Consider the following 26,343-nt stretch of genomic DNA (forward strand, 5'->3'; position numbering starts at 1 on the left):
TTATCCGCAAATGCAAACTCACACCATGCAAAACCAATGAAAGTCGAGGAGAGGCGGGATTTCCAGTGATGGTGCAAAGCTATAGGAAGTATCTGTGTGGATGAACAGCGCGCTGTAGTTCTCCGGCCGTGAGTTGATCTCTAGAAGTTAGCAGAGGGAGGGTGTGAGGAACTACATCACCCAGGGAGCTGTTGTAGCGCCCGCAGTTCCGGTGACTTGATGTCATTTTTGCCTTGTTGGAATCTGCTGTCGGAGAGAAACATCGGCTGCCGGCGAGGACACAGAGGACCGTGCAGTGAGGAGTAAGGTAAGGCAGCAGCAGCTGGGGAGGAGGACAGAACAGACAAGCAGGAGGCTGGAAGAACACAGCAGGCCAGGCAGAATCTGGAAGAAAGGAGCAGTGTACGTTTCGTGCATAATCCTTTTCACGGAAGCAAAGAGTAATATCCTGAACGTACGCTACTCCTCCAGATGCTACCTCGCTTGCTGTGTTCTTCCAGCCTCCTGCTTGGATTCCAGCATCTGCGGTTTTTTTTGTCTCTAACCTAGGAAGGACACGGTAACCCGGGTGGGGGAACAGAACAGTCCCGAGGGGAGGACGGGGTAACCCGAGGGTGAGGGCACAGTAACCCGGGAGGGTGGGAGACTAACCAGGGGAAAATGCTCACAGTGCAGGTGTCTGAAATGGGAGATGTAGCGAATCGCCCTCAATGGGGAAGCGAGTGGGAACGGTTATCATTCAGTTGGTTCTTATTTACTGTAAACAAATCGAAATATGTCACCTTTTTATTGGGTTGCAATCCCTTTCCATTTAGCGAAGACTGAAAACTGTTCTCAGTCGTTTCAAGTTTAAAACTTGATCTTCCTGGAGCAGATTGTACACGTTCATTCCAGGAAGTAATCCTGCTCTCAATCTAATAATAAATCTCTTCCTCATTTCAATCCACCACCATGCTTTGAAAGCAGATTTTCATGCATTCATCTGTTAAAAGCAGTGACAGGCGTTGACTTGAATGCAGCTTTGAAATACTTGCGCACTTATGAGTGACAATTTCTTTTTTCATCGATTCGTAACAACTGCGTTATACGTTGTTTTACATCCGGTTAAAGGAAAACCGATGATTGCTGAGTAGCCCTACGGCCTTTGAAGATATTTTTTTTCTGCAATAGTTAAGATTTGGATTCACGTTTGCATCCCAGTACTGGTTTGGGTCCTATTCATTGAAATATCATTATTAAAATAGTCGTTAGATAATTGAACACAAACTTAGAACTAAAGTAGACATTGCTGGCGAAGGTATTGCAGGTCTGGCAGGATCTGTGGAGAAAAATCAGAATTAACGTTTTGGGATGAGTGATGCTTCCTCAAACTTCAACGTTTGCCCATCCCTTTTAATATTTCATTTTCTACACTGTCTTTCTGTTTGTGCATTGGATACTGTACTGTTTGAGGGATATAATCCTGCTTTCTGACTGAAAGGTAATTTCAGCAGTCTCATTATGGCTTTAAAAACATTTTGTACTGATCTGTTTTGTTAGTTTGGAATTTTTAAATTAAGCTGAGTGCCTGTTGATTAAATCATGACATTTGTGTAGCAATAAAGTGTGGCATTTTATTAAAAAGGAGAGAATCTTTGGATTTTCTTCCTGATATGGATATTGAGTCAAAATTTACAGTCAAATCCTTTCCACAGTGATTTCCATGTGTAAAAGTGCTTCCTGCAGCAATCACAGAACGAAACATCTCAATGACTATATGACAACAGAAGCAAATTTGCCCATCCAATAGATCTTTTATTTGTGCTAATTAATAATCCAGTTCAGACCGAAGAGGCTACTCCTTCTGCTCTCTCTGGCCCTACTTGAATGTGGAAGAGCCCACTTCTTGATTGATACATCCACCAACAGGAGCAACATTCACTTCTAACTTCAACAAATCTGTTTGTCATTCAACCAGTAAAAGAGTTGCCATGACTTGAGAATGACAGCAACCGGAATTTGCAGCAAGCTTGTTTCCTACTGAAAAAGGCTTTCAGGCAGCTCATCCTTGGGTGCATGTAATTGCAGCTACTCAGCTTCCAGGGCATTTGTCAAATTTCTTATATATAAGAATCATTTCATAATTGAGAATACTGACTTCTGACAGGGGAGCATCATTTGGTTTTGATGTCCTCGGGTGCAAAAATAAATGTTTGTTTGCGCTCCAATATCCAACAATTTAATTACAGTAAAAGTTAGCATATAAAGTGTAGGAATTTCCCGTGAACTCCAAACTGGATTGCAGCAAATGCTATTTGAGGATTATGCACAAAATGTACACTATATACACTAGGATCTGCATGTATCTGTGTAAATATTTATCATATGACACAGAATCACAAGCCTCACAGTATACAGGGAGGCTATTCAGCTCATCATGTCTACACTAGCTCTCCAAAAGAGCCTCATGATTACATGCTATTTTGTAGCTTTTTCCCATTATCTTTGCACATTGTATAATTATTTAAATAGAAACAGAAATAATGCCCTCTTGAGTGCCTCCACCACATTTCCAAGCAGTGCATTCCAGACTCAAACCATTCATTGTGTGAAAAAAGTTTTCTTTTCCTCTCACCACGTTTGATTCTTCTGTAAATCACTTTAAATCTGTGCTGTCTCATTCTTAATCCTTTTTATGAGTAGGAATAGTTTCTCCCTCTCCACTCTATTCAGACCCTAATGATTTTGAGAACTTCTACCCTGTTTCCATATTAGCCTTCTTCTCTCTGTGGAGAATAATCTGTTCTCATTACTAAAGTTTCTCACTTCTAGAATCAATCTGGTAAATCTTGTACCTTCTACCAGGATGATGCCCATAACTATACATGTATTCCCAAGTGTCTTCTCAAAATTCAGTATCACCTCCTTACTCTACTATATGCCCCTATTAATAAAGCCTGTTCTGTGCATTTCTAATTAACCCAGTTTTTAATTAGATAGCTGAATCTTTGTGTGATACTCATATGTCATAGATCTTAAGGTTCTACTCTAATAGGATTATTACTCTGGCCTGCATTCAAAAACAATTAAATTTCTTGTTAAAGTATATCTTTCTTCCCTCTCTAGATGTCTCTTATTGATGATCTTGATAATGAGTTGCTGCAGTTGCTGTTTCAGCAGCAGTCTGGATCACTTCCAGGTGAAGAGTTTGGTGATGGGTCCAATTTCATGATGGACTGGGGACTATGTGAGCATGATGTAAGTGTTTAATCCTAATGTATTTTTCTCCCTTCCTTCTTCACCTGCATGTGAGATGATTTAGTTCTGAAAGACATTGGTTAGGCCACTTTTGGAATACTGCATTCAATCTGGTCTCCCTGCTACCGGAAAGATATTGTGAAACTTGAAAGGTGAGAGGGGCAAGATATAAAAGGGACCTAAGGGTCAGCTTTTTCACAGAGTGGTGTGTGTATGGAATGAGATGCCAAGGTTGGTGGTGGCTGGTACAATTACGTTTAAAAGGTATCTGGATGGGTATCTGAATAGGAAGGGTTTAGAGGGATATAGGCCAAATGCTGGCAAATGGGACTAGATATTTTGGACTATCTGGTCGGCAGGAACAAATTGGACTGAAGAGTCTGTTTCTGTGCTGTACATCCATATGACTGTATGACTTCTGGATAAATATGTGAATTAAAAAGTTTTGGAGGGATATGGGCCAAATGCAGGCAGGTGGGTCTAGTTTAGTTTGGGATTATGGTTGACTTGGACTGAAGGGTCTGTTTCCATGCTGTATGACTCTATGACTCTATTTGCTGGTTTTTCTGTGGTACCTAATGTCAATTCTTTGTGCCTGTATCATTACTGAGTGTGGCTAAAGGACCCCCCAACTCCCAGGGCTACTGAGATTATCGTAATTCAACTAGCATGCTAACTCAACCTACACATCTAACCTGGAGCCTTCTAAACAGGACAGTATTCTAACATATAAAGTGGCAGATATATCTACTCAGCATTCAAGCAAAAAATCACAATTGAATTATTTCCGCCCATTATAGTCAAGTAGAGGTAATTTATTTTGTAATGAAACAAATTCTGACCAGTACCTGAAATTGCTATCTGTGCTTTGTCATAGAAGGCTGTAAGCCTGCCAAAGCCATTCTGCATCACCTGTTTCCATATTGGATCCTTGAAAAGAAACAGAAATGCTGCTGGGGGACCATTGACAGCATTTATATCGATTATCTGAGTTGGAGCACTGGGATGGTTAGCACTCCCAACCTGCCACAGTCATGGTAGGAAATTGCAAAGCCACAATATTCAAAGCTTTAAGGTTTAAATTATAAAAATGTTTTCATAGTTGTATAAAAGCCCGAAAGAGCAGAAAGAGGCCATTCAGTCATTGAGTCTGCACCAACCCTCCAAACATCTTACCCAATCCCAATCCCCCACCCTATCCTCGTAAACCCACATTTCCCATGACTAGCCCACCTAGCCTGCACATCATTGGACATAGGAAGAAACGGGAGCACCCAGAGGAAACTCACGCGGACACAGGGAGAACGTGCAAACTCCACCCAGTTGCCTGAGGCTGGAATCAAACCGGGGTCCCTGACGCTGTGAGGAATTAGTGCTAGCCACTGAGTCACCATGCTGTCCCTTGTATTTGATCACATGCTTACTTGGTTCAAGTATCTGTTTTCAGCACTGAAACCACCAATCTGGAAGAAACAGCAATAACGGCCCAGTTATGGATCATGTGGGAAAGCAATGGTTTCTTTCTCTCCTCACCTAGTCCAAATGATCTGTTAATATTTTTCTATGTACTGTCACACGATAATATAGTTGCTTTGCCTGTATTTGCAGATACTGAATGACAATGACACTGAGGATTTCTTCAACTCCATCATCGGCTCTTTTGAGGATGATGCCAACACAATATCCTGGTCTCCATTAGGTAGTGACAGCGGAATATCAGAAGACAACAACAACAATTGCGGTCAGGAAGATAGCCCATCAAGCAGTGATGCTCCACTGACTGATAGCCCATCATTTTCTGAAGTCGTACATTCTGACCATAACTACTCACTTCACCAGGATGCTCAGACAGAAGTCAATTGTTTGCACAGCGTAAGGACTGAGAATCCTTCAACAGAAACTGACATCTCAATTGATTTAGGTTAGTACTAACAGATTTTCTTACCTTGTCAATACTTAGCTGTACATGGGTATGGGCTGCAGTATATTCAGGTCATCCAGGGACATAAATCAATGTGGTAAGTGGGTTGAACAAATGCTGCTTAAACCAATTATCTAGCTTTTCCTTTGAATACAGTTGATATTCACCATAATTATTCAATGTGAAAGTAACTTCCACATTTTCACCGCTGAGTAAAGGTGTTCCTGAATTCCTATTGCTTTTATATGTGGTCATCTTATAGTTATGGGGGATAATGGGAACTGCAGATGCTGGAGACTCCAAGACAACAAAATGTGAGGCTGGATGAACACAGCAGGCCAAGCAGCATCTCAGGAGCACAAAAGCTGACGTTTCGGGCCTAGACCCTTCATCTGATGAAGGGTCTAGGCCCGAAACGTCAGCTTTTGTGCTCCTGAGATGCTGCTTGGCCTGCTGTGTTCATCCAGCCTCACATTTTGTTGTCTTATAGTTATGGGGCTCAGGTTTAGAAAATTCAAGTCAAAAATATCATCTTTATGTCTAATTTGGATCACCTTTGAAACTATTTTGTAGAAAAGTCCCAACCAGTTCAATATTTCCTAATTGTTCTCTGCTTTCTGCTCAGGTATCATCTTTGCAATTTTTCTTACAATTGGCTAAGCTTGGCTGTCATGTATCTTCCTTCAGGTGTATGCTCATAAGGTTAGAAGTGGGATCATTCACTGATTGCACAGTGTTCAGCACCATTCATAACGTCTCAGTATTTTATGCTAACAAGCAGCAAGACTTGGACAAAGTTCAGGTTTCGGCTGACAAGTGCCAAGATACATTTGTCACACAAGTATCAGGCAATGACCATTTAGAATGAAAGAATCTGACCACTTCCCATTGAGATCAATGGCATTGCCATCACTGAACATGCCAGCCAACACATTAGGGTTTGACCAGAAACTGAACTGGATAAGCCATAAAAGTACTGTGGCTACAAGAGCAGTTCAGAGGCTACGAATCCTGTGGTGAATCCCGAAAACCTGTACAACATCTAGATGGCAAAAGTCAGGAGTAATACAGGAGTGATGTAATACTTCCCACTTTCCTGGATAACCACAGTTCCATCAATAGTCAAGATGTTCAGTACAATCCAGGACAAAACAGTCATTTTTGCTTGTGACCCCATCCACCAACAAAGCCGCTCACTCTAACAGCACTGACCACCACCACCACCTCCAAATCAATTAAGGATGGGAAGCAAGCACTCTCCTTGCTAAAAATGCCCACATTCCAGTGTTAATGATTTATCTTCAGTCTAGTCACTAGTGTCACTTTTGTCTTGTAGGAGATGGGTTCAAGAAATGGGCAGCATTTGAGTTTTAAACTGGTTTCTCCCCAGTCATCCTGTTCCGTGCAAAATATCCTTTCTTTCCATAAGTTTTAAAGCTAGTGAAATTGTGCTTCTATTAACCTGGTTACCTAATTGGTGCATAACAATTATTTTAACATCTCAAACATCAATCTTCATTCACCATAGAGTGGGAATCTGAGTTTGTGATCGAAAACTCACAAGTTATTCCTGTGGAAGAAAGCCCTGGCCTGGTAACTCTCACCATTGAAGATCTGCAGCAAAACCATAAAACAAATCAAGTAAGAGAATGTCTGTCTATTTAAAATCCCACAAATGCATACTTTGATTCAAACATATTTAGCAAAACATCTCTCTTGGTGGGCACAGAGAAGTTTCGTGGCCTCTTACAAAATGAAATGCCTGATTTTCTTTCTCCACCTCCATCGTTGTAATCCAGCCATCATAGCTTGCTCATGAGGTGGACAAGCCCTTTTGGAAAGAAGTGAAAGCTGTAAATGTGACTGTACATGTTGAAACATGCTCAGTTTCCTTGTTTCAAATTTGGTTTGCTCCGCTCCTAGGGGGAGTTCTGTTTTGAGTGTTTCTTCATCTCTACCATCAGGCCGAGTGGGATGAAAAGTATCCATTGTATTGCATTTTTTATTAGTGCAACAAAGTAGATCATCAATATGTTATGGTCACAGAGCATCCTTCACCTGCTACCGTGAACACACACTATAGAGAGGGTGGATGCAGGCAGTGCAACTGGATGGAAGTCCTGCATTGCTATGACAAAGTCACGGAGCTAGTAATTCAGAACCAGGGACTAATTCTTAAAACAGTGGGAGCTGGGGAACTGAAATAAAAACTGTGTACTGGAGAAACTCAGATGGTCTTGCGAAGAAGGGTCACATTGGACTCAACTTTGACCACAAATGCAGAGTTTCTCCATAACTTTGTTTTTACTCTTAACATTGTTTGTTGTGGGTTTGAATCTCAGCATGGTAGATGGTGAAAATTGAATTTAAGAAAGAAATCTGGAATTAAAATGTAGCCTAATGACAACTAATAACTATTGGCAATAGTTGTAAAAACCCATTTAGTTTGCTAATATCTTTTAGGGAAGAACGTCTGCCAGGCTTTCCTGCGCTGGCCTATATACACAGACCTATAATAATGTGGTTGAAACATAACTGCTGTCTGAGTAATTAAGGATGAGGCCAAGCCACTGACACCCTGATCCAATAAATGAATTTAAAAAGAAATTCAAGTGCAATATTTACTGAGGCCTATGAACAGGCCTCTTGATCAGCTCTGCAGACAGGGTACAACTTGTGGGTGTTCATGGTTCATGAAAATCAGACTGAACAAATTTTATAAGAACAAAAAATTTAGGACAGAAGTAGGCCCATCAGGTCTGCTCCACCAGTGCAATGAGATCACGGTTGATCAGAAAACACTGAACTCCCAATTGCTGCCTTTTCCACATAAACCCATGAATACCTTAAAGTCCATTTCAAGCCCACCGACTCCCACAGCTACCTAGAATACACCTCCTCCCACCCACCCTCCTGCAAAAATTCCATCCCCTATTCCCAATTCCTCCGCTGCATCTGCCCCGACAATGAGGCATTCCACTCCCGCACATCCCAGATGTCCAAGTTCTTCAAGGACCGCAAATTTCCCCCCACAGTGGTCAAGAACGCCCTTGACCGTGTCTCCCGCATTTCCCGCAACACATCCCTCACACCCCGCCCCCGCCACAACCGCCCTAAGAGGATCCCCCTCGTTCTCACACACCACCCCACCAACCTCCGGATACAACGCATCATCCTCCGACACTTCCGCCATCTACAATCCGAACCCACCACCCAAGACATTTTTCCATCCCCACCCCTGTCTGCTTTCCGGAGAGACCACTCTCTCCGTGACTCCCTTGTTCGCTCCACACTGCCCTCCAACCCCACCACACCCGGCACCTTCCCCTGCAACCGCAGGAAATGCTACACTTGCCCCCACACCTCCTCCCTCACCCCTATCCCAGGCCCCAAGATGACTTTCCATATTAAGCAGAGGTTCACCTGCACATCTGCTAATGTGGTATACTGTATCCACTGTACCCGGTGTGGCTTCCTCTACATTGGGGAAACCAAGCGGAGGTTTGGGGACCACTTTGCAGAACACCTCCACTCGGTTTGCAATAAACAACTGCACCTCCCAGTCGCGAGCCATTTCAACTCGCCCTCCCATTCTTTAGATGACATGTCCATCATGGGCCTCCTGCAGTGCCACAATGATGCCACCCGAAGGTTGCAGGAACAGCAACTCCTAGTCCGCTTGTGAACCCTGCAGCCTAATGGTATCAATGTGGACTTCACCAGCTCCAAAATCTCCCCTTCCCCACCGCATCCCAAAACCAGCCCAGTTTGTCCCCTCCCCCCACTGCACCACACAACCAGCCCAGCTCTTCCCCTCCACCCACTGCATCCCAAAACCAGCCCAGCCTGTCTCTGCCTCTCTAACCTGTTCTTCCTCTGACCCATCCCTTCCTCCCACCTCAAGCCGCACCTCCATTTCCTACCTACTAACCTCATCCCACCTCCTTGACCTGTCCGTCTTCCCTGGACTGACCTATCCCCTCCCTACCTCCCCACCTATACTGTCCTCTCCACCTATCTTCTTTTCTCTCCATCTTCAGTCCGCCTCCCCCTCTCGCCCTATTTATCCCAGCATCCTCACCCCATCCCCCTCTCTGATGAAGGGTCTAGGCCCGAAACGTCAGCTTTTGTGCTCCTGAGATGCTGCTGGGCCTGCTGTGTTCATCCAGCTTCACACTTTATTGTCTTGGATTCTCCAGCATCTGCAGTTCCCATTATCACAGATTAATATCTGTCTGTTTTAGTCTTGAATATACTCAACTGAGCCCCTACAGCCGCCCCTACAGTTTCTGAGAGAAATTCTTCATCACCACTGTCTTAAATATGTAGCCCCTTATTTTGACATTACGCCCTCTGGTCTTAGACTCTCCCACGGCGAGAAACAACCTCTCCGCATCTATTCTGTCAAGTCCCCTAAGAATTCTGTATGTTTTAATAAGGTCTCCTCTCATTATTGTAAACTTATTCAACCTCCCTCTACGTCCTGGATTAATTTAGTGAGCCTTTTCTGACTCCTTTCAATGTCAGGACATCTTTTCTTGGGTAAGGGGACCAAAACGTTCCACAGAATTCCAGGTGTGGTCTGACTTCTACCTTTTATATAGTTCTAGCACTCTCAACTTATTCATTTGAAGGTGCCAATTAGCAGATAGCCGCTTTGTAACAAAATATACTGCTTCTAACTGCAATTTGGAATCTTATGTTGTGCATTCTTGATGGAGATGAACCTGAATCTGGGTGGATCCAATTGGTAAATCTTTTGCAACCCAAGCTAGCTAGAAATGTGTTTGCCTCCAGTTTAATCATAGCAGACTTGGGTATGTCTGGATAAGCCACTCTGAAAAGGTGGGTTCATATTTATGTTTAATTCAGACTTTATTCCTTGGATTTGCCGAGCCATTCAAATTTAAAAATGCTAATGAAACTATTCATTTAAGTCTACTAGCACCTCATGTTCCTGACATGTGAGGTTTTTCTGCCTGAAGCACCATAGAACAAGTGAAAAGTTACATCACCGAAATTCAGCCCATCATGTCTGTGCCAACTAAGTAAACTAGCCACCCATTCTGCTTCCACTTTCCAATACCTTATCCATAGCTCCTCAGATTTCTTTTCCGTGGTTTGAGTATTTCTGCCTCAACCATCAAACTGACCAGGAAATTCCAGATATCCATCACACTATGGGTGAAAAGATTTTTCCTCATGTTTGTTTGCCCTCACTAAGTGCATAACCTTGCACTTTTCTGGATTGAATTCCATTTGGCACTTATTTGCCCATTCAACCAAACCATTGAAAGCAGCCTGCAGTCCATAGCATCCTCTTCACAGTTGACCACGTGGCCAATTTATGTGTCACTTGCAAGTCTCTTAATCATGCCTTCCACATTTACATCTCAATCATTAATACATACTACAAACACTGAGCCCTGTGAAACACCGCTGAAAACTTGTTTCCATTTATACAAAGCTCTGTGATTATTACCCCTTGTTTCCTGTCACTGAACTAATTTTGGACCCAATTCACCGTTCCCAAATGTCCCACAGGTTTTACTTTTTCTGATCAGTGTGCCATGTGGGACCTTGTTAAGTGCCTTAGTGAAATCCATGTAGAAAATATCCATCAATCCTTCTTGTTACTTCCTCACAGAAATGAACTGTACTGATTCCAGAGTTTAGCAATTTGCTGAGGTCAGACTAAGTAGCCTTTCATTATTTGGTCTGACCCTCAGACTTTTCTGAATAATGTTACAATGTTCACAGAACTCCAGTCTTCTGGTACCTTGCCTGTACCTAGTGAGGATTCAAAAATGATCCTCAGAGCATGCGTTATTTCCTCAAATGGTTTTCTTTAACTATGCATTTGCAATTCACCCAGCCCTAGTGATTTATCCACCCTGAATAAAGTTGGTTCACCTAGGACATCCCTTCCCATTATGCTTATTTTGTCTAATATTTCACACTTCATCTCTGCAACTAGAATTTCTGCATAATCCCTCAGTTTGTGAAAACAAGTACTCATTAACCACCTTGGCCCCATGATGCTCCAAACCTCATTGTGTTTATGTACTGGAAATGGTAATGTAGTGTACTTGTCAGAAGAAATTATTTATTTATCAGAAAGATTTGATTGAAGTGCTTAAGACATGACCTCTTAATACTTTTCTTTCTCCAGCTTTGCTTTGAAAATCTGGTTTTGACAGATGAAGAAAGACGACTTCTGGCCAAGGATGGTTTGGAGTTGCCCACACACCTTCCCCTCACAAAGGTCAGAACAACTTCATGATTTCGGTACTGAAGAGAGAGAATTCAGGTTTTATTTTGCATTAGCCTCCTCTTTAGTTGGCCCTTTGGCTCAAGGATGATTTGCTTCCGTTCCAGTTCAATGGGCTCTGATTTGGCTTCTAAGTTCATTTTGAGATCTGCAGACTCTCATCTGAATCTACAGGTTGTTGGAAATGTAAGTCTTGCCTCCAATGCTTTGTTTTTTGCTTTTGCTGTTCCCAAACAAAGCTCCTCATGCTCCAGAGTAAGCCACCTCCATTTTGGTCAGTTTTAAGCCAGGGTCATCTTCCATGTGAGTCGGTGAACATATTCACCTTTTTCAAGGATCCCTGTAGTGTTTCAACTGGGAGTCACTGACCACAACCAAATTCCAAGTAGTGTAGTTGCTTTGGGAGTCTGGTGTCAGGTTTATGAGTAGCTGGTGAGCCTGTAGAATTCCCTGCCACAGAAAGCAGTGGCGCCAAAACATTGAATGTTTTCAGGAAGGAATTCGATATTGTTCTTAGAGCTGAAGGGATCAAAGGGTATTGGGAGAAAGTGGGAACAAGTTATTGAGTTGGATGATTAGCTGTGATAGTGTTGAATGATACAGCAGGCTCTATGGGCTGAATGGCATCCCGTTCTTGTTTCCTATGTTTGTATGTTTCTATGTTTGTCCCACCAGGCGAGGAGATTTGAGTGACTTAGCGTTTCAATGTAGGCAAGTTGACACAGGTAAGAGTGCTACTGAAGGACAGCCTTTCCTGTCACCAGACTTGTCTTGTGATGACACCATTGGTGGCATTTCCCAGAGTATTACTGTGCTGTATTATCAAATTTTGCTGTTTATATTATTAATTGCACTTAAATTCCACCAGGTGCCATTGTGGGATTTGAACCCATGTCCTCAGCACACCAGTCTAGCCTCTAGGATACTAGTCCAATGTCTTTTCCATGACAATAACACATCCACCCTCTGGATATATTTTCTGATTAAAATGTTACGTACTTGAATCTTTTGCAGAAATAATCCAATATCTGACGATAAAGAGTTTCATGTTGACTACTACGGAATGAATGGAGTATTGATGTAACTTTTCAACTTCTGTTGAGCACTTTCAAATTCATATAGAACAAGGTTTTACAATTTAGAACAACATAGAGCAGTAGAGGACGGTACAGGCCCTTTGGCCCACAATGTTGTGCTGAACTTTTACCCTAAACCTAAGGTCTATCTAACCTCCACCCCTACCTTTATACTATCATCCATATGCCTATTTAATAGCTGCTTAAATGCCCCTAATGAGGCCGACTCCACCACCCTCTCCTGCAATGCATTCCATGCTCCTACCACTCTCTGAGTGAGGAACCTACATCTCTCATCTCCCCTATATCTACCTCCACTCACTTTAAAACTATGTCTTCTCATAATAGCAACCTCCACCCTAGGAAAAAGCCTCTGTCTGTCCACTCTATCTGTATCTGTGATCATTTTATACATCTCTATCAAGTCACCTGTCATCCTTCATCGTTCTAAAGAGAAAAGCCTTAGCGCTCTCAACCTTGCCTTGTAAGACCTTCCCTCCATTCCAGGCAACATCTTGGTAAATCTCCTCTGTACCTTTTCCAATGTTTCCACATCTTTCCTGTAATGGGGTGATCAGAACTGGACACAATATTCCAGATGTGGTCGAACCAGGCTTTTGTACAGCTGGAGCATAACATCACGGCTCTTGAACTCAATCCCTCTATAAATGAAAGCCAACACAACCATACGCCTTCTTAACAACTCTATCCACCTGGGTGGCAGCTTTTAGGCAACTGTGGACATGAGCCCCGAGAGCCCTCTGCTCCTCCGCACTGCCAAGAATCTTTCTGTTAACCCTTCATTCTGCTTTCAAGTTTTCCCTTCCAAAATGAATCACCTCACACTTTTCAGGGTTAAACTCCATCTGCCACTTCTCAGCCCAGCTCTGCATCCTATCAATATCCCTTTGTAACCTGGAAAAGCCCTCCGCACTGTCCACAATGTGACCCACCTTTGTGTCGTCCACAAACTTACTAATCCACCCTTCCATTCCTACATCCAAATCATTTACAAAAATCACAAACAGAAGAGGACCCGGAACTGATCCTTGTGGTACACCAGTCATAACTGAGCACCATGTTGAATATTTTCTGCCCACTATCACCCTTTATCTTATAAGGGTCAGCCAATTCTGAATCCAATCTGCCACGTTTCCCCCTAACCCATGTCTCCTTACCTTCTGCATGAGCCTACCATGGGGAACTTTATCAAATGCCTTACTTAAATCCATGTATACCACATCCACTGCTCTACCTTCATCCACATGTTTGGTCACCTCTTCAAAGAATTCAATAAGGTTTCTGAGGCATGATCTACCCCTCAACTCCATGCTGACGAGCACAAATCAAACTGTGCCTATCCAAGTGGTCATAATTCCTATCTCTCAGAGCCCTTTCCAACAATTTCCCCACCGCTGAAGTAAGACTAACTGGTCTGTAATTTCCAGGGTTATCCCTATTCCCTTTTTTGAACAAGGTAATGACGTTTTCCACTCTCCAAACTTCCGGCACTACACCCGTGGACAGTGAGGACAAAAGGATCATCGCCTAAGGCCCTGTGATTCTTCCCTCACTTCCCACAGAATCCTTGGATAAATCTCATCAGGCCCGGGGGACTTATCTATCTCCAAGTTCCTCAAAATTCCTAGTACATCTTACTAACATCTACCTCCTCTAGCCGACCAGCCTGTTTCACACTGTCCTCCCCGACAACCAGGCCCCTCTCGGTTGTGAATACCGAAGAAAAGTATTCATTAAGGACCTCTCCTGTCTCTTTAGGCTCTGTGCACAAATTCCCTTTCCAATCCTTGATTGGCCTTACCCTTTCTCTGGTCATCCTCTTATTCCTCACATACATCTAAAAAGCCTTGGAGTTTTCCTTGTTCCTATCTGCCAAGGTTTTCTCATGCCCCCTTATAGCTCTCCTAAGCCCTTTCTATTTGATTTTATTTTTGCTTCTGTTAGATAACTGCCTAAGCAATCTTTTTGCTTTAATTTTAAAGATAGATAAATGGATTTTAAGATCATAATCAGCCATGAACAGGCAGAACGGAGGAATATTCTTGAGGGTCTGAAAGGCCTTTTTCTATGTTCTAATGTTTCCTTAACGCTGAACTGAAAGTTTCATGAAACTGTCTTGGGTGCTAAAACTGTCATTTACTCCACATCACATTATCTCCTCACTTCTTAAAAAGGGATATAACTTAAACCAAAATTGCCAAACTGACATTATACTTAGCACCTATCTCAGAAACTTTAACTGCAGGCGTTGCAAATAAGAGAGAACAATGAATTTGGCTATTTTGGCATACTGCTGTTAGCTCATTCAAGAGTGACCTGGGTACAGGTCATAAACCTATCCTTTTCGACACAATGTCGTACTGGATCATGGGTGTGCTTGTAAATGTGATGAAAGGGCCAATTTGAATTATCCACTCAGTGATCCAGCACATTCAAGCTACACTATTGATTTGAAATTACAAAGGAAGTGCCTTTCAGTTCACTCAGTGAGACAGAGTCTGGAGTTATTCCATGGAAGGGATAATTCTGAAATTCAGACTGTCTAAAGTTACCTAAGTTGGTAGGTAAAATGATCAACGTAGTCTAGCTTGTATTTAGTTGATTTTTATGTTTTTTTTTACATTTTACGTTACATTATTGTTACAGTCAGAAGAACGAGCACTGAAAAGAATCCGAAGAAAGATCAGAAACAAACAGTCTGCTCAGGAGAGTCGCAAAAAGAAAAAGAATTACATTGATGGCTTGGAGAGTCGGTACGAACGTACAGATATTAAGCCTGCTGGAAACTGGTTTTTTTAAATTAACACTTTGAGGCAGCATTCTTTGCAGTCAGATAAAGTAATATTTCTGTAAGTTGTTCAGATAATTTTAAAATGTTTTGTAGCTATGTGTGTGTATATATTGCCAGAGAACATGTAAAAAATTAAACTACCATATTAGTTACACTCCGGGTAATAGTAATGCAGGTTTTAGTAATCTGCATTGGATGATGCCTGCACTGTTCCTTATTAAGAGTCAAAGATAGTAATTTATTGCATGGTTTTAAAATGAGCATTTAATGTTTGCAGGAAATCTACTTACATTTCAACTTACTTCCGTTCCTTGATTCCTTCTGATTGCAGACTTTGTGTGTCTAATCTTTGGCTGTGGATAATCTAAAATAATGATTATGTTTCTCTGTATTGCAGAGTTGTAGCATGCACCGTTCAAAATCAGGAGCTGCAGAGGAAGGTGCAGCATCTTGAAAGCCAAAATATGTACGTAGTGCCACAGAGATAAGTTTATAATATTAATATACTTGTGAATGCAATGTTCGTTTATGCTGAACATAATACTGATATTAGGTAGCTGTCAACCATCGGAAAAACATTGAATTCACTATACTAGTATTTGTTACATCAACGACCAAAGAAATTTAGTTTTATTTTAAGAAAGAAAATTAGAGCAAGACAATTTTAGACATTCAGTGATTCACATGACAAGCCAGTAAATTAAAGTCTAATGGGATCTAAGACAATTTAGCTCCTTCATAAACTGTCTGAAATTACTACGTTGGGACATTTTTGTTCTTGTTTGTAGTACCATTTTGTTTCTCCCCATACATAATATCAGTCATATAAGCGTTTGGTAGAAATCTGTGGCTGTAAGATTGCTAATTGACGGGTAACTTGATCATCAACTGGTAAATTAAATTTTAGCTCTTTAATTTTCTCACTTATAAACCAGTTGCACAATACTTTGTTGTGTCTTGTACCTATTCTTATTCATTTATATTTGAATATTTTATATTATGATGCAAGTACCTCACTTTAAGATAACCAATTGAAGCAAAACTATAACCTAAGGCTTGAGTAAGAAACTGTTTTTATCTCTCCAGCTATTTTATTGTATTTTGTAATACAGTAAAGGTAACAATCACTTCTGATTTATTTTACAATAGGTCTCTAATAGAACAGCTAAAGAAGCTGCAAGCATTGCTTAAACAAACCACAACCAAAAGTGCTAACATCAGTACTTGCATAATGGTAAGTATAAGTTAAATAGCACATTGAATGTGTCTGAGCTGGGATTAACAGTGTTGCTTTGCTCAATAGTCAGCATTGTTTATAGAGAATGCCAGAGTCTATTATTGAAGGAGGTAATGCCATGGCATTTAGAAAATTAAAATGCTATCAGACAGTGTGAAATCATCTTGTGAAAGGGAAACAGTGTTCAACTACTTTATTAAGCGTTCTTTGCAGAAGTAACAAACAACATGATAAAGGGGGAGCTAGTAGATGTGATGTAATTCAAAAGGCTCTCAAAAAGGTGCCACATCTAAGGTTATTTTACAAAATAAACACTCATGGTGTCATGAATAATATATTAGCTAATGACATATAATGTTAGTCTGTTTGGCCTATCAAATCTGCTCTCTCAGTCGATCATGGAAGCCTGTATTACTGAACCAAGCTCCCTTTCACAATCTGAAGCCTTCCTGTTCCTATCTTCCCTTAAAGTCCTGGCCATTCAAGTGCTGCCACATTACCTGCCCTTCAAACTGCAACCCCACCTCCCCTCACTCCTTACCATCCTTACCAATCTGCCAGCTGTAGGTACATCTGTCCATGACAGTATCGGTAAGAACGACCATCGCATAGTCCTTGTGGAGACAAAGTCCCGCCTTCATATTGAGAATAACCTCCATCATGTTGTGTGGAACTATCACTGTGCAAAATGCAATAGCAGCAGAATTGTACTCTTGTACTCCAGCACAATCTGTAACCTCATGGCCCGGTATATCCCCCACACAACCATTACCATCAAGCCAGGGGATCAACCACAGATCAAGGAACCGTGCAGGAGGGAATGCAGGGAACAACACCAGGCATACCTGAAGATGAGGTAACAACCTGGTGAAGCCACCAAACAGGACTACTTGCACGCCAAAAAGTGAAAGCAACAAGTGATTGAAAGAGCTAAGCGATCCCACACCAAAGGATCAGACCTAAGCTCTGCAGCCCAGTCATGAATGACGGTGGACAATTAAACAACTCACTGGAGGAGGAGGCTTCACAAGTATCCCCATCCTCAATGATGGAAGAGCCCAGCACATCAGTGCAAAAGATAAGGCTGAAGCATTTGCAGCAATCTTCAGCCAGAAGTGCTGAGTGGATGATCCAACTCAGCCTCCCCCCAGTGCTCCCTGGCACTACAGATACCAATCTTCAGCTAATTTAATTCACTCTGCGTGATATCAAGAAATGGTTGGAGACACTGGATACTGACAACATTCTGGCAATAGTACTGAAGATTTGTGTTCCAGAACTTACCGCTCCTCTAGCCAAGCTGTTCCATCACAGTTACAACACTGGTGTCTACCCGGCAATGTGGAAAATTGCCCAAGTATATCCTGTACACAAAAAGCAGGACAAATCCAAACCGGCCAATTACCGCCCCATCAGTCTACTCTCGATCATCAGTAAAGTGATGGAAGGTGTCATCCACAGCGCTATCTAGCAGCACCTGCTCAGCAATAACCTGCTCAGTGACGCCCAGTTTGGGCTCTGCCAGGGCCACTCAGCTCCTGACCTCATTACAGCCTTGGTTCAAACATGGACAAAAGAACTGAATTCCAGAGGTGAGGTGAGAGTGATAGCCCTTAAGTTCAAAGCTGCATTTGACCAAGTGTGGCATTAAGACATCCTAGCAAAAATGGAATTGATGGGTATCAGAGGGCAAATTCTCTGGTGGTTGGGGTCATGCTTGACAGATAGGAAGATGGTCGTGGTTGTGGGAAGTCAATCATCTCAGCTCCAGGACATCTCTCCAGGAGTTCTTCAGAGTAATGCCCATAACCCAACAATCCTCAGCTGTTTCATGAATGACCTTCCCGCCATTATAAAGTCCGAAGTGGGATGTTCGCCGATGATTGCGCAATGTTCAGCACCATTCGTGACTCCTGAGACACCAAAGCAGTCTGTGTTTCAATGCAACAAGATCTGGACAGTACCCAGGCTTGGGCTGACAAGTGGCAAGTGACATTCGTGCCACACAAATGCCAGGCTCTGACCATCACCAATAAGAGACTACCTATCCACCACCCCTTAACATTCAATGGTGTTACCATCACTGAATTCCCCCCCAGTCAACATCCTGGGAGTTATCATTGACCAGAAGCTCAACCGGACTCACCACATCAACACTGAATACAAGAGCAGGCCAGAATCTAGGAATACTGTGGCGAGTAACTCACCTGACTCCTTAAAGCCTGTCCACCATCCAAAACACACAAGTCAGGAGTGTGATGGAATACTCCCCACTTGCCTGATTGAGTGCAGCCCCAACAACACTCAATGCTTGACACCATCCAGGACAAAGCAGCTCACATGATTGGCATCGCATCCACTCCCTCTACCACTGATGCTCAGTAGCAGCAGTGTGTACTATCTACAAAATGCACTGCAGATATTCACTAAAGAACCTCAGACAGCACCTTCCAAACCTACAAGCACTACCATCTCGAAGGACAAGAACAGCAGATGTATGGGAACAGCACCACCTCCAAGTTACCCTCCACGTCACTCACCATCCTGACTTAGAAATATATCACTGTTCCTTCACTGTCGCTGGGTCAAAATCCTGGTATTCACTCCCTAACAGCATTGTGGGTGAACCCACAGCAGGAGGACAGCAGTGGTTCAAGAAGGCAGCTTGCCACCACCTTCACAAGGGCAACTAGGGATGGGCAAGAAATGCTGGCCAGCCAGCAACGCCCACATCCCACAAAATGAATAGAACAAAAAAGGGTGTGCAGTCCCACTCTGCTGATCAACCATGAGGAGATTTTGGAGGAGGATGGTGTAGTCAATTGTATTGAAGGCTGCAGGGGCACTGAGAAAAATGAGGGGAGTAATTTACCTCTGTCATTGAATGTTCTTTTTGAATTTGGGAAGAACTATCTTTGCACTGTAACAGGGACAGCCGTTGAATTGATTTGAACATGGATCTTGGGAAGGATGAGCTCTGTTTTGGAGATGGCAACACATTCTTGGACTTTGGGGCGAGGGGGAGATTTTTAAATGAGAAGCTCATTTGCAGGCACTGTGGAACTAGCTTTTTATGAGGATAGAGGTGATGACGGCAGATTTTAAGGATCGAGGATAATGCCCAATGAGAGAAATTGGTTAACATGGGTGGCTAAAGGGTCAGGAGGGGAGATTGGTTGGCAGTTAGCAGGTAAAGGATAGCGAGAACATGAGGCGGGCCTCGTGCAAATAAGAGCTTGAAAAGGGCATGGTGGGAGAAAGAGAAACAAAAGCAAGGTGTGAATTCAGGGCGAGTAGATAACTGTAGAGGAAATGTGGTCAGATGTTCTGGTCAAAAGGGGGTTTGCAGCAGATGCTTTGTTCCATGACTCACTGGACCATGACTCCACTTGTTGGAGATGAGGTATGTGGGAGCAACAGGGAGATGGATTTAGCAAGATTGTCCGTCTGTAGTAAAGAAAAGAAGCTGTTGGGAGAGTTTCTCCCTTATTGAAGGATGAGATGGGACTAGCCATTGTGTGAGAACTTCTACTGAGGCTGCGGCAAACAGGATCAGGGCTGTGGCAGTGCTTGAGCAAATTGGTGGCTGCACAAATGTGGTGAATGAAGGCCAGTGGTGAACAGTTGTGATTTTGGAAGTGTAGTATAATCCAGAATAGCTGTGCTGTCAACCGTAGAATCAGGTAACCAATGGGTACTTGCCGACATAAAGTGTAACAGTGAGGTGAAGTTCCAGATAACAACTGAAAAAAAGTGTCAACAGAGAAAATAATTCTCTGGTTAAGTGTTTTAAATGAATGCTTTTGTACTGACCATTCTGTTTCAAATTTTCCAGCTCTTGTCAGCATTAGATTAGGCTGAAAGATATATTCAGATGGGGCCTTTAAATGTTTTTATTCTGCTTTATTCATCTATTCATTGCTCTATGTTATCCTCCAATTTTTTAAGCAGGACGCGTGAGATTGTGGATTTCTGCTGAATTAGCACATTATAAGTGCCCATACACTCATGTGAACTGCTGTTCACTGTCTTTTTGTTTATTTTATCTGCATTGTATTGTTCCATTTATCAATAACCAGCAAACTTAATTGCCTCCGTTCTCCCCTAGGTATTCCTGTTGTCGTTTACACTTATCATTTTTCCAAGTATCAACCCTTTTGGTGCAAAGCTGGGGTCCCAGGACGAGTCATACAGTGGTGAGAATTTTTTTAAAACAATTTATGAAAACATCAGTCCTTTTGGCTGAAATACCTGACTTTGAATTCTTGCACTGCTTAATGGCCATTCGTTCAGTTCATACTCGCCTGTTCAGATATTGCTAAACACCTGCACCAGGTTTCCGAGGTGAAGAGTGAAGAAGCGTTAAACTTCAAAATAGCATGATTTTTAAAAAATCAGCAGCAAAGTTGTGTTTCTTGGAAACTTCAATTTTACATGGGATCTATACTGAATTCTTATAGAGATGAGTAGGGGTTTTGTTTCCTTAATAGTCATTCAAGTGTGGAATGCTGTTCGCCTTCAGTGCCGGGAGGAGACTGGGTCTTTAAATTTAATCAGGAATGGTTGGTACAATGGCTCAGTAGTTAGCAGAGCAGCCTCACAGCACCAGCGCCTTGAGTTGGTTCCATCCCAGGCAACTGTCTGCATGCAGTTTGCACATTCTCCCTGTGTCTGCATGGGTTTCCTCCGTCTGCTCCGGTTTCCTCCCAAAGATGTGCAGGTTAGGTGGATTGGCCAGGCTAAATTGCCCATTGTGTCCGGGAATGTGCAGACTAGGTGGATTAGCCATGGGAAATGCAAAGTTATGGGATAGGGTGGGGTTTGTGCATTTGGGTGGGATTCTGTTCAGAGGGTTGCAAGGACTTGATGGCTCAAATGGCCTGTTTCCACACTGTAGAGATTCTATGATTCTATAATGAACTAGTCAGGTTTTTGATGAACAATGTAGTCAAGAATTATGGGGTGCTCACAGGAAAGTAAATGTGAGACCACAACCAAATCAGCCATGGATGGAGTGGTCAAGCAGACTCCAAGGGCCAAATGACCTACTCCTATGTTCTATACCCTGTGTTCCTAACTGTATATATGAGGCAAAACTCGCTGCTTTACACTTTGCAATATTGTCATACATGTCACGTGTCCAATTTGAAAGGTGTAAATCAGCACTTTCCACAGCTGTTTCTTCAATGTTATGGGACCAAAAAGTTCGGAGGGCATAATCTCCGATAAAAGGGTCAGGACAGAGTTAAGGAGAATTTCCTCTCTTGTGGTGTTGTAGAGGTAATGGGGAATTTGTGGAATTCTTGACTGTGAAGAGCTGTAGAGACAAGATGATTAAGTATTTTCAAGGCTGCGATAGACAGGTGTTTGATTACGAAGAGTATCAAAGGTTAAGAGGAAACGTGAGAAAAATGGAATTCAAGATTATCAAATTAGTCTTGATCTCACTGAATCACAAAGCAGACTCAATGGCCTACTTCTGCTTCTACAGCTTAACTCCTCAGAACTGCAACTACTACAAACCCAAAGAGTACTTTACTTAGAAATTTGTCCAGAAAATATGAGTCTTTGTGTGCAAAAAGCTTCTTTAATTTGATATGAGTTTGAATGGTTTTATTTCAGCAGTGATGCTCTATTTCAATAAAACTCAACCAATTTATTGTAACTGTTACTGATGTTAACACAGCTGTTCTATTGGAGTTACAGCTGTGTAAACTCATTATGTTACCTGGTTTCAAAAAATAAACCAATGATGTTTGTATCCATTGTCTGAAAATAATCTTGTTAACACATTTATAATGTAAAATAAAATCTATAAATTTAGGGTGTGTATAGTTTTGTTCAAAGGTAGCCTGTATAAATTACCCCTATTTACCTTCAATCTGAAGGTGACCTATCAGTGATTGTCGTATTAGTAGCTATCACCAGCCAATGAACGTATGCTTTATCTGTGATGTCACTCTGCTGCACACCTGATCCTAGGCTTCTATTTATCCTGTTTGGAAAAAAAAATCTTTTTAACGCTGAGCCAAAAAAAAGCAAGTCAAAAACACCTCTTCCCCTATGCACCAAATTCTCATGCTGCTCCCAAATTCGCTGAACTACACATTAACTCAGGCTATGTCTTACTCTGGATAGGATCTCTCCTTCCTGACCTCACGCAGCATATTCAGTAAACTGTTACCCAAAATAAGAAATTGCTTTATACTGGCTGTTGCAAATCATCTAGTTCTGTGAAATGTGTGCATTGCTTTATGGAGTAAAATGACTAGTTCCTTTCCTCAATTTATAGTTCTTTCCAGAACTTTACTCGACAGTGAATCGTCTCACATACGTGTGGTGCCAAACACCTACAATCCGGATGCTGATTCAGACAAAATGGAAAAGAATCCAGGCTTAGATCAAGAAATTCCTCCAACGTTATTGACAGGAAGTCAGAACAGCACACCCGAAGCTTCTGACTTGGCAATCAAGTCAACTCTGAACAGCAATTCCTCTTCAGATATAGATAGAATAGTGAAAACTACCACCCAAGATGACACAAGCCTGGGCAGGGCGGCATCGGGAAATGAAAAAGGCGGTGGCTATGGCATCTCTCCTTCAACAGTGAACACACCAAACTGGACAGAGCATACTGCAACAGTAATCATAAAAGCACATCCACGGTCAGATGAAATGTAGCAGAGTGTTTCCTGTCAGTGAATTATGAATTGTACATAATTTGTTTTGAAATGGAGGAGTAAAATGAACGTGTTTTTCATGTACATAGATACTATGGAGGTTTGCTCTTTTACTTAATAATTTAAAAAATCTCAGCATCGTTTATGGGAGTGGGTTGACTTTTATTTTTAATTTTTATAAATTGCATAGTCCCTTTAGTATGATAAAGTGGCAGTTACCAACATTATGTTTTGTAGCCAGTACAAATAATTAAATACTGCAATATCATGTTATGGGTTCATAAGTTCATCTAACTCTTTTAGAAATGTTGTTCTATATTTTGAACATGTGTTTCCTGTTTCCTCCCTCCTCAAGTTCCTCTTAGAAGTAGCCTCTCCAGTTCCTGAGCTGCTGATTCATCGTGTTGTATTACTCCATTTGAAATGCAGTGTGTTTTAGAATGTGCACCAGGATTTGTTTGTTTGAAAGAATCAACTCCCTTTTCTTTAAATCTCTCAAGCAACCCTTCTTGCCTTTGTTGCAGTTCCCTTTGCCCATTTGCAATGTATTGTTACAGCGATGGCGACAGAGTTTTGTGAAGCTCATCTCTTTATTATACTTCTTCCTTCAGTGTGTTCTTTCTACTATGTATTCATTTCCTGTTCATTATCTAGCTATTAGCTCCTGACTTATTTTTAACCATGCTTCTCGCAATCATTCATACAGAGTATTATACCAAGGCACAACTGCTCTCAGTACTTATTCATCTGATGGGATGAACAACAGCCTCATCTTGGCATCAAATGTTTATGCTTCAAAATTATCAAAAAGTGGAACATTACAATCTAAATTTCTTTCTCTTGCCCCATTTGCTACCAGCACTTCCTTGTTTCTGTTAACCTTGCCTTGTGTTGTAAAACAGTCCAGCGTATAACTTGGTGCTTAATCACAAGTTTAGTATGTGATTGTGAAATATGACATTTGACATTTTGACATATGACAAGAAACAGGAGTAAACCATTCGGCCACTCAAGCCTATTGTACTATTCAGCTAAATATTGGCTGATCTGAGTGTTAATTTCATTTACCCACTTCCACCTGATCTAACAAAAATCTATCAATTTAAATGCTGAAATTACCAATGTATCTAACCTCGACAGCTTTTTTAGGGAAAAGTGTTCCTGATTTTTGCTACCCATCATGTAAAGTATACTCAAAATCTGATGATTAATGCCTGAACTACTGCGTTAAGGGATTGATGGGTCAGTAGTAATTTCAAAACATTTTGAAGTTGAAATTTTGAGGCAGCAGAACCCACGCTGGCCTTTTAATCACAATTTCTTATTTTGTTTGCCTTTACCTTTTCAGTGCTATCAACTCGGCTTGACATTCCCCACCGCTGGAGGTGCTATTATAAGTCTTGGATAGGTTCAGTCTGCAAGTAACTTTATCATTTAATAATTAATGAAGAAGGGCTATCCAAGATAATACTTCTACATTTACAGAAACATAAAGTTTGTTGCGTTTAGTGATGGTTTTGTGACATTCAGATTACAAGGCATTTGCAATGCTACATGCAGCAACATGTTATCAATCTTCATAAGATCAAATTGCTGTACCATGTTAGACTTCGCAGTGAAAGAGCTGATTATCCTACAAATGTTTCTCAGCCTTTAGGAATTCCATTTAAAGTCAGAGGTTTTAATTTCAGTGCACTCGGTTTTTCAGTATTTGTGAGATTCTCTTAGGCAATATATCATATCACCTGCTTTGCCTTTTTATGTAAGATCTGAACTGTCTGGCTTTAATTTGAGATTTTCACCTACTTCTGAATGGTGCAGTAACCCCTCTCTTTACTGTTTTGATGGGATATGCTATCTTCCTGCAAGATGTTCATTTTCTGTTACACTAAGCTGACAATTTCATTTTGTACCTAAAGACTGGCAGGCTTCCAGTGACAGGCCAGATCACTTCCTCTGAGCACACAACCTGGTTTCCCAACCCCCATTCCTCACCAACATGTTCTTTGACCTCATGTCCTGTAATCAAGCTGTTCCTCACCAAACCACAGTCCAATGTAATTAATTTCCCATCTCTTCCTCACATTGCTTTTCCTTCCCCTCTCATAGCCCCTAAAGAAGCCAGACTTCAACATTTTGTTTTTATTCATTCATAGATGAGAGGGTCACTGCCTAGGCCAGCATTTATTGTCATCTCTAATTACTCAGAGGGCAGTTGGGAGTTAACTACATTGTTGTGGGCCTGGAGTCGCATGTAGGCCAGACCAGGTGAGGATGGCAGTTTCCTTCCCTAAAAGTGGGTTTTTCCTAACAATCAACAATGGTTTCATGGTCATTATTGAACTTTTAATTTTAATTTAAGATTTTTTTATTGAATTCAAATTCCACCATCTGCCATGAACATGATCTCGGCGTCCAGGCTAATGATCTTAGCGATTAATTGTACAAGGCCATTGCCTTTCCTCAAACATCAACATGCTCTTGAACTACTGCCCTATCTTCCTGCCTGGTCTTAAAGTACCATGGGATGCTTTCTAATGTTAACGGCACCATATAACTACTTTTATTTTTCCTCTATTCTTTTAGCTGCTTTCAAAGTGGCTTCATCCTTTTTTAAATCAGATCAACTGTGGCCTGAAATCAAAAACAGAAATGATTCAGTTGGGATTTGTCTGTTTTGCAGAAGGATGGGGTGTAAGTATATAGGAAATACACATCATAGAATTTGACTCTGTGCTTGCTGGCAGCTATTAGGCATGTAAATATATTGTGTATCTGTAAATAACTATTAAAAGTGAAAAGTACTGTATGGAAGCCCAGTGTACATCAGTTAAAAGCACTCAGTGAATTGCATAAGTTGAAAATCTAAAATAAAAATTGTTACAGCCCATATTTTCTTATGATCTGTTTATAGTCCGCTCAGTTGGAATACCTGAACCTTGTTTTAGGAACTGTTTAATATTTTACACACAGTTACCTTCAGCTGAGTTTTTTTTAGCTGTAACTGTCATATTACCATTCCCCACTCTATCATACTCGGTTTGTAGGTTACGCGGAACAGTCCCTCTTCCGCACCTACACGGGCCCCAAACCCCACCTCTTCCTCCGG

The 26,343-nt window shown here is 41.6% G+C and overlaps 1 protein-coding gene across 1 annotated transcript; it reads left to right on the plus strand.

The window, feature by feature from the left end:
* Positions 1–205: 205 nt before the first annotated feature.
* creb3l3l (cAMP responsive element binding protein 3-like 3 like) lies at positions 206–26,117 on the plus strand. Its single transcript, XM_048541114.2, has 10 exons — positions 206–307; positions 3,106–3,237; positions 4,846–5,158; positions 6,687–6,799; positions 11,331–11,423; positions 15,173–15,279; positions 15,715–15,783; positions 16,467–16,551; positions 20,663–20,750; positions 22,847–26,117. Exons 2-10 carry the CDS (start codon positions 3,106–3,108, stop codon positions 23,233–23,235), a joined length of 1,389 nt encoding a protein of 462 aa, XP_048397071.1. The 5' UTR covers positions 206–307; the 3' UTR covers positions 23,236–26,117.
* Positions 26,118–26,343: the final 226 nt, after the last annotated feature.

This window comes from Stegostoma tigrinum, chromosome 1 (genome assembly GCF_030684315.1).
Source record: "Stegostoma tigrinum isolate sSteTig4 chromosome 1, sSteTig4.hap1, whole genome shotgun sequence".
Classification (NCBI taxonomy): domain Eukaryota; kingdom Metazoa; phylum Chordata; class Chondrichthyes; order Orectolobiformes; family Stegostomatidae; genus Stegostoma; species Stegostoma tigrinum.

Bases quoted from the DNA above. Each gene is read 5' to 3' on its own strand.
- creb3l3l (XM_048541114.2), top strand. From the start codon at position 3,106: ATGTCTCTTATTGATGATCTTGATAATGAGTTGCTGCAGTTGCTGTTT. The intron at 15,784-16,466 runs GTACGTAGTGCC...ATTTTACAATAG, and splicing joins CATCTTGAAAGCCAAAATAT to GTCTCTAATAGAACAGCTAA. The intron at 16,552-20,662 runs GTAAGTATAAGT...GTTCTCCCCTAG, and splicing joins ACATCAGTACTTGCATAATG to GTATTCCTGTTGTCGTTTAC.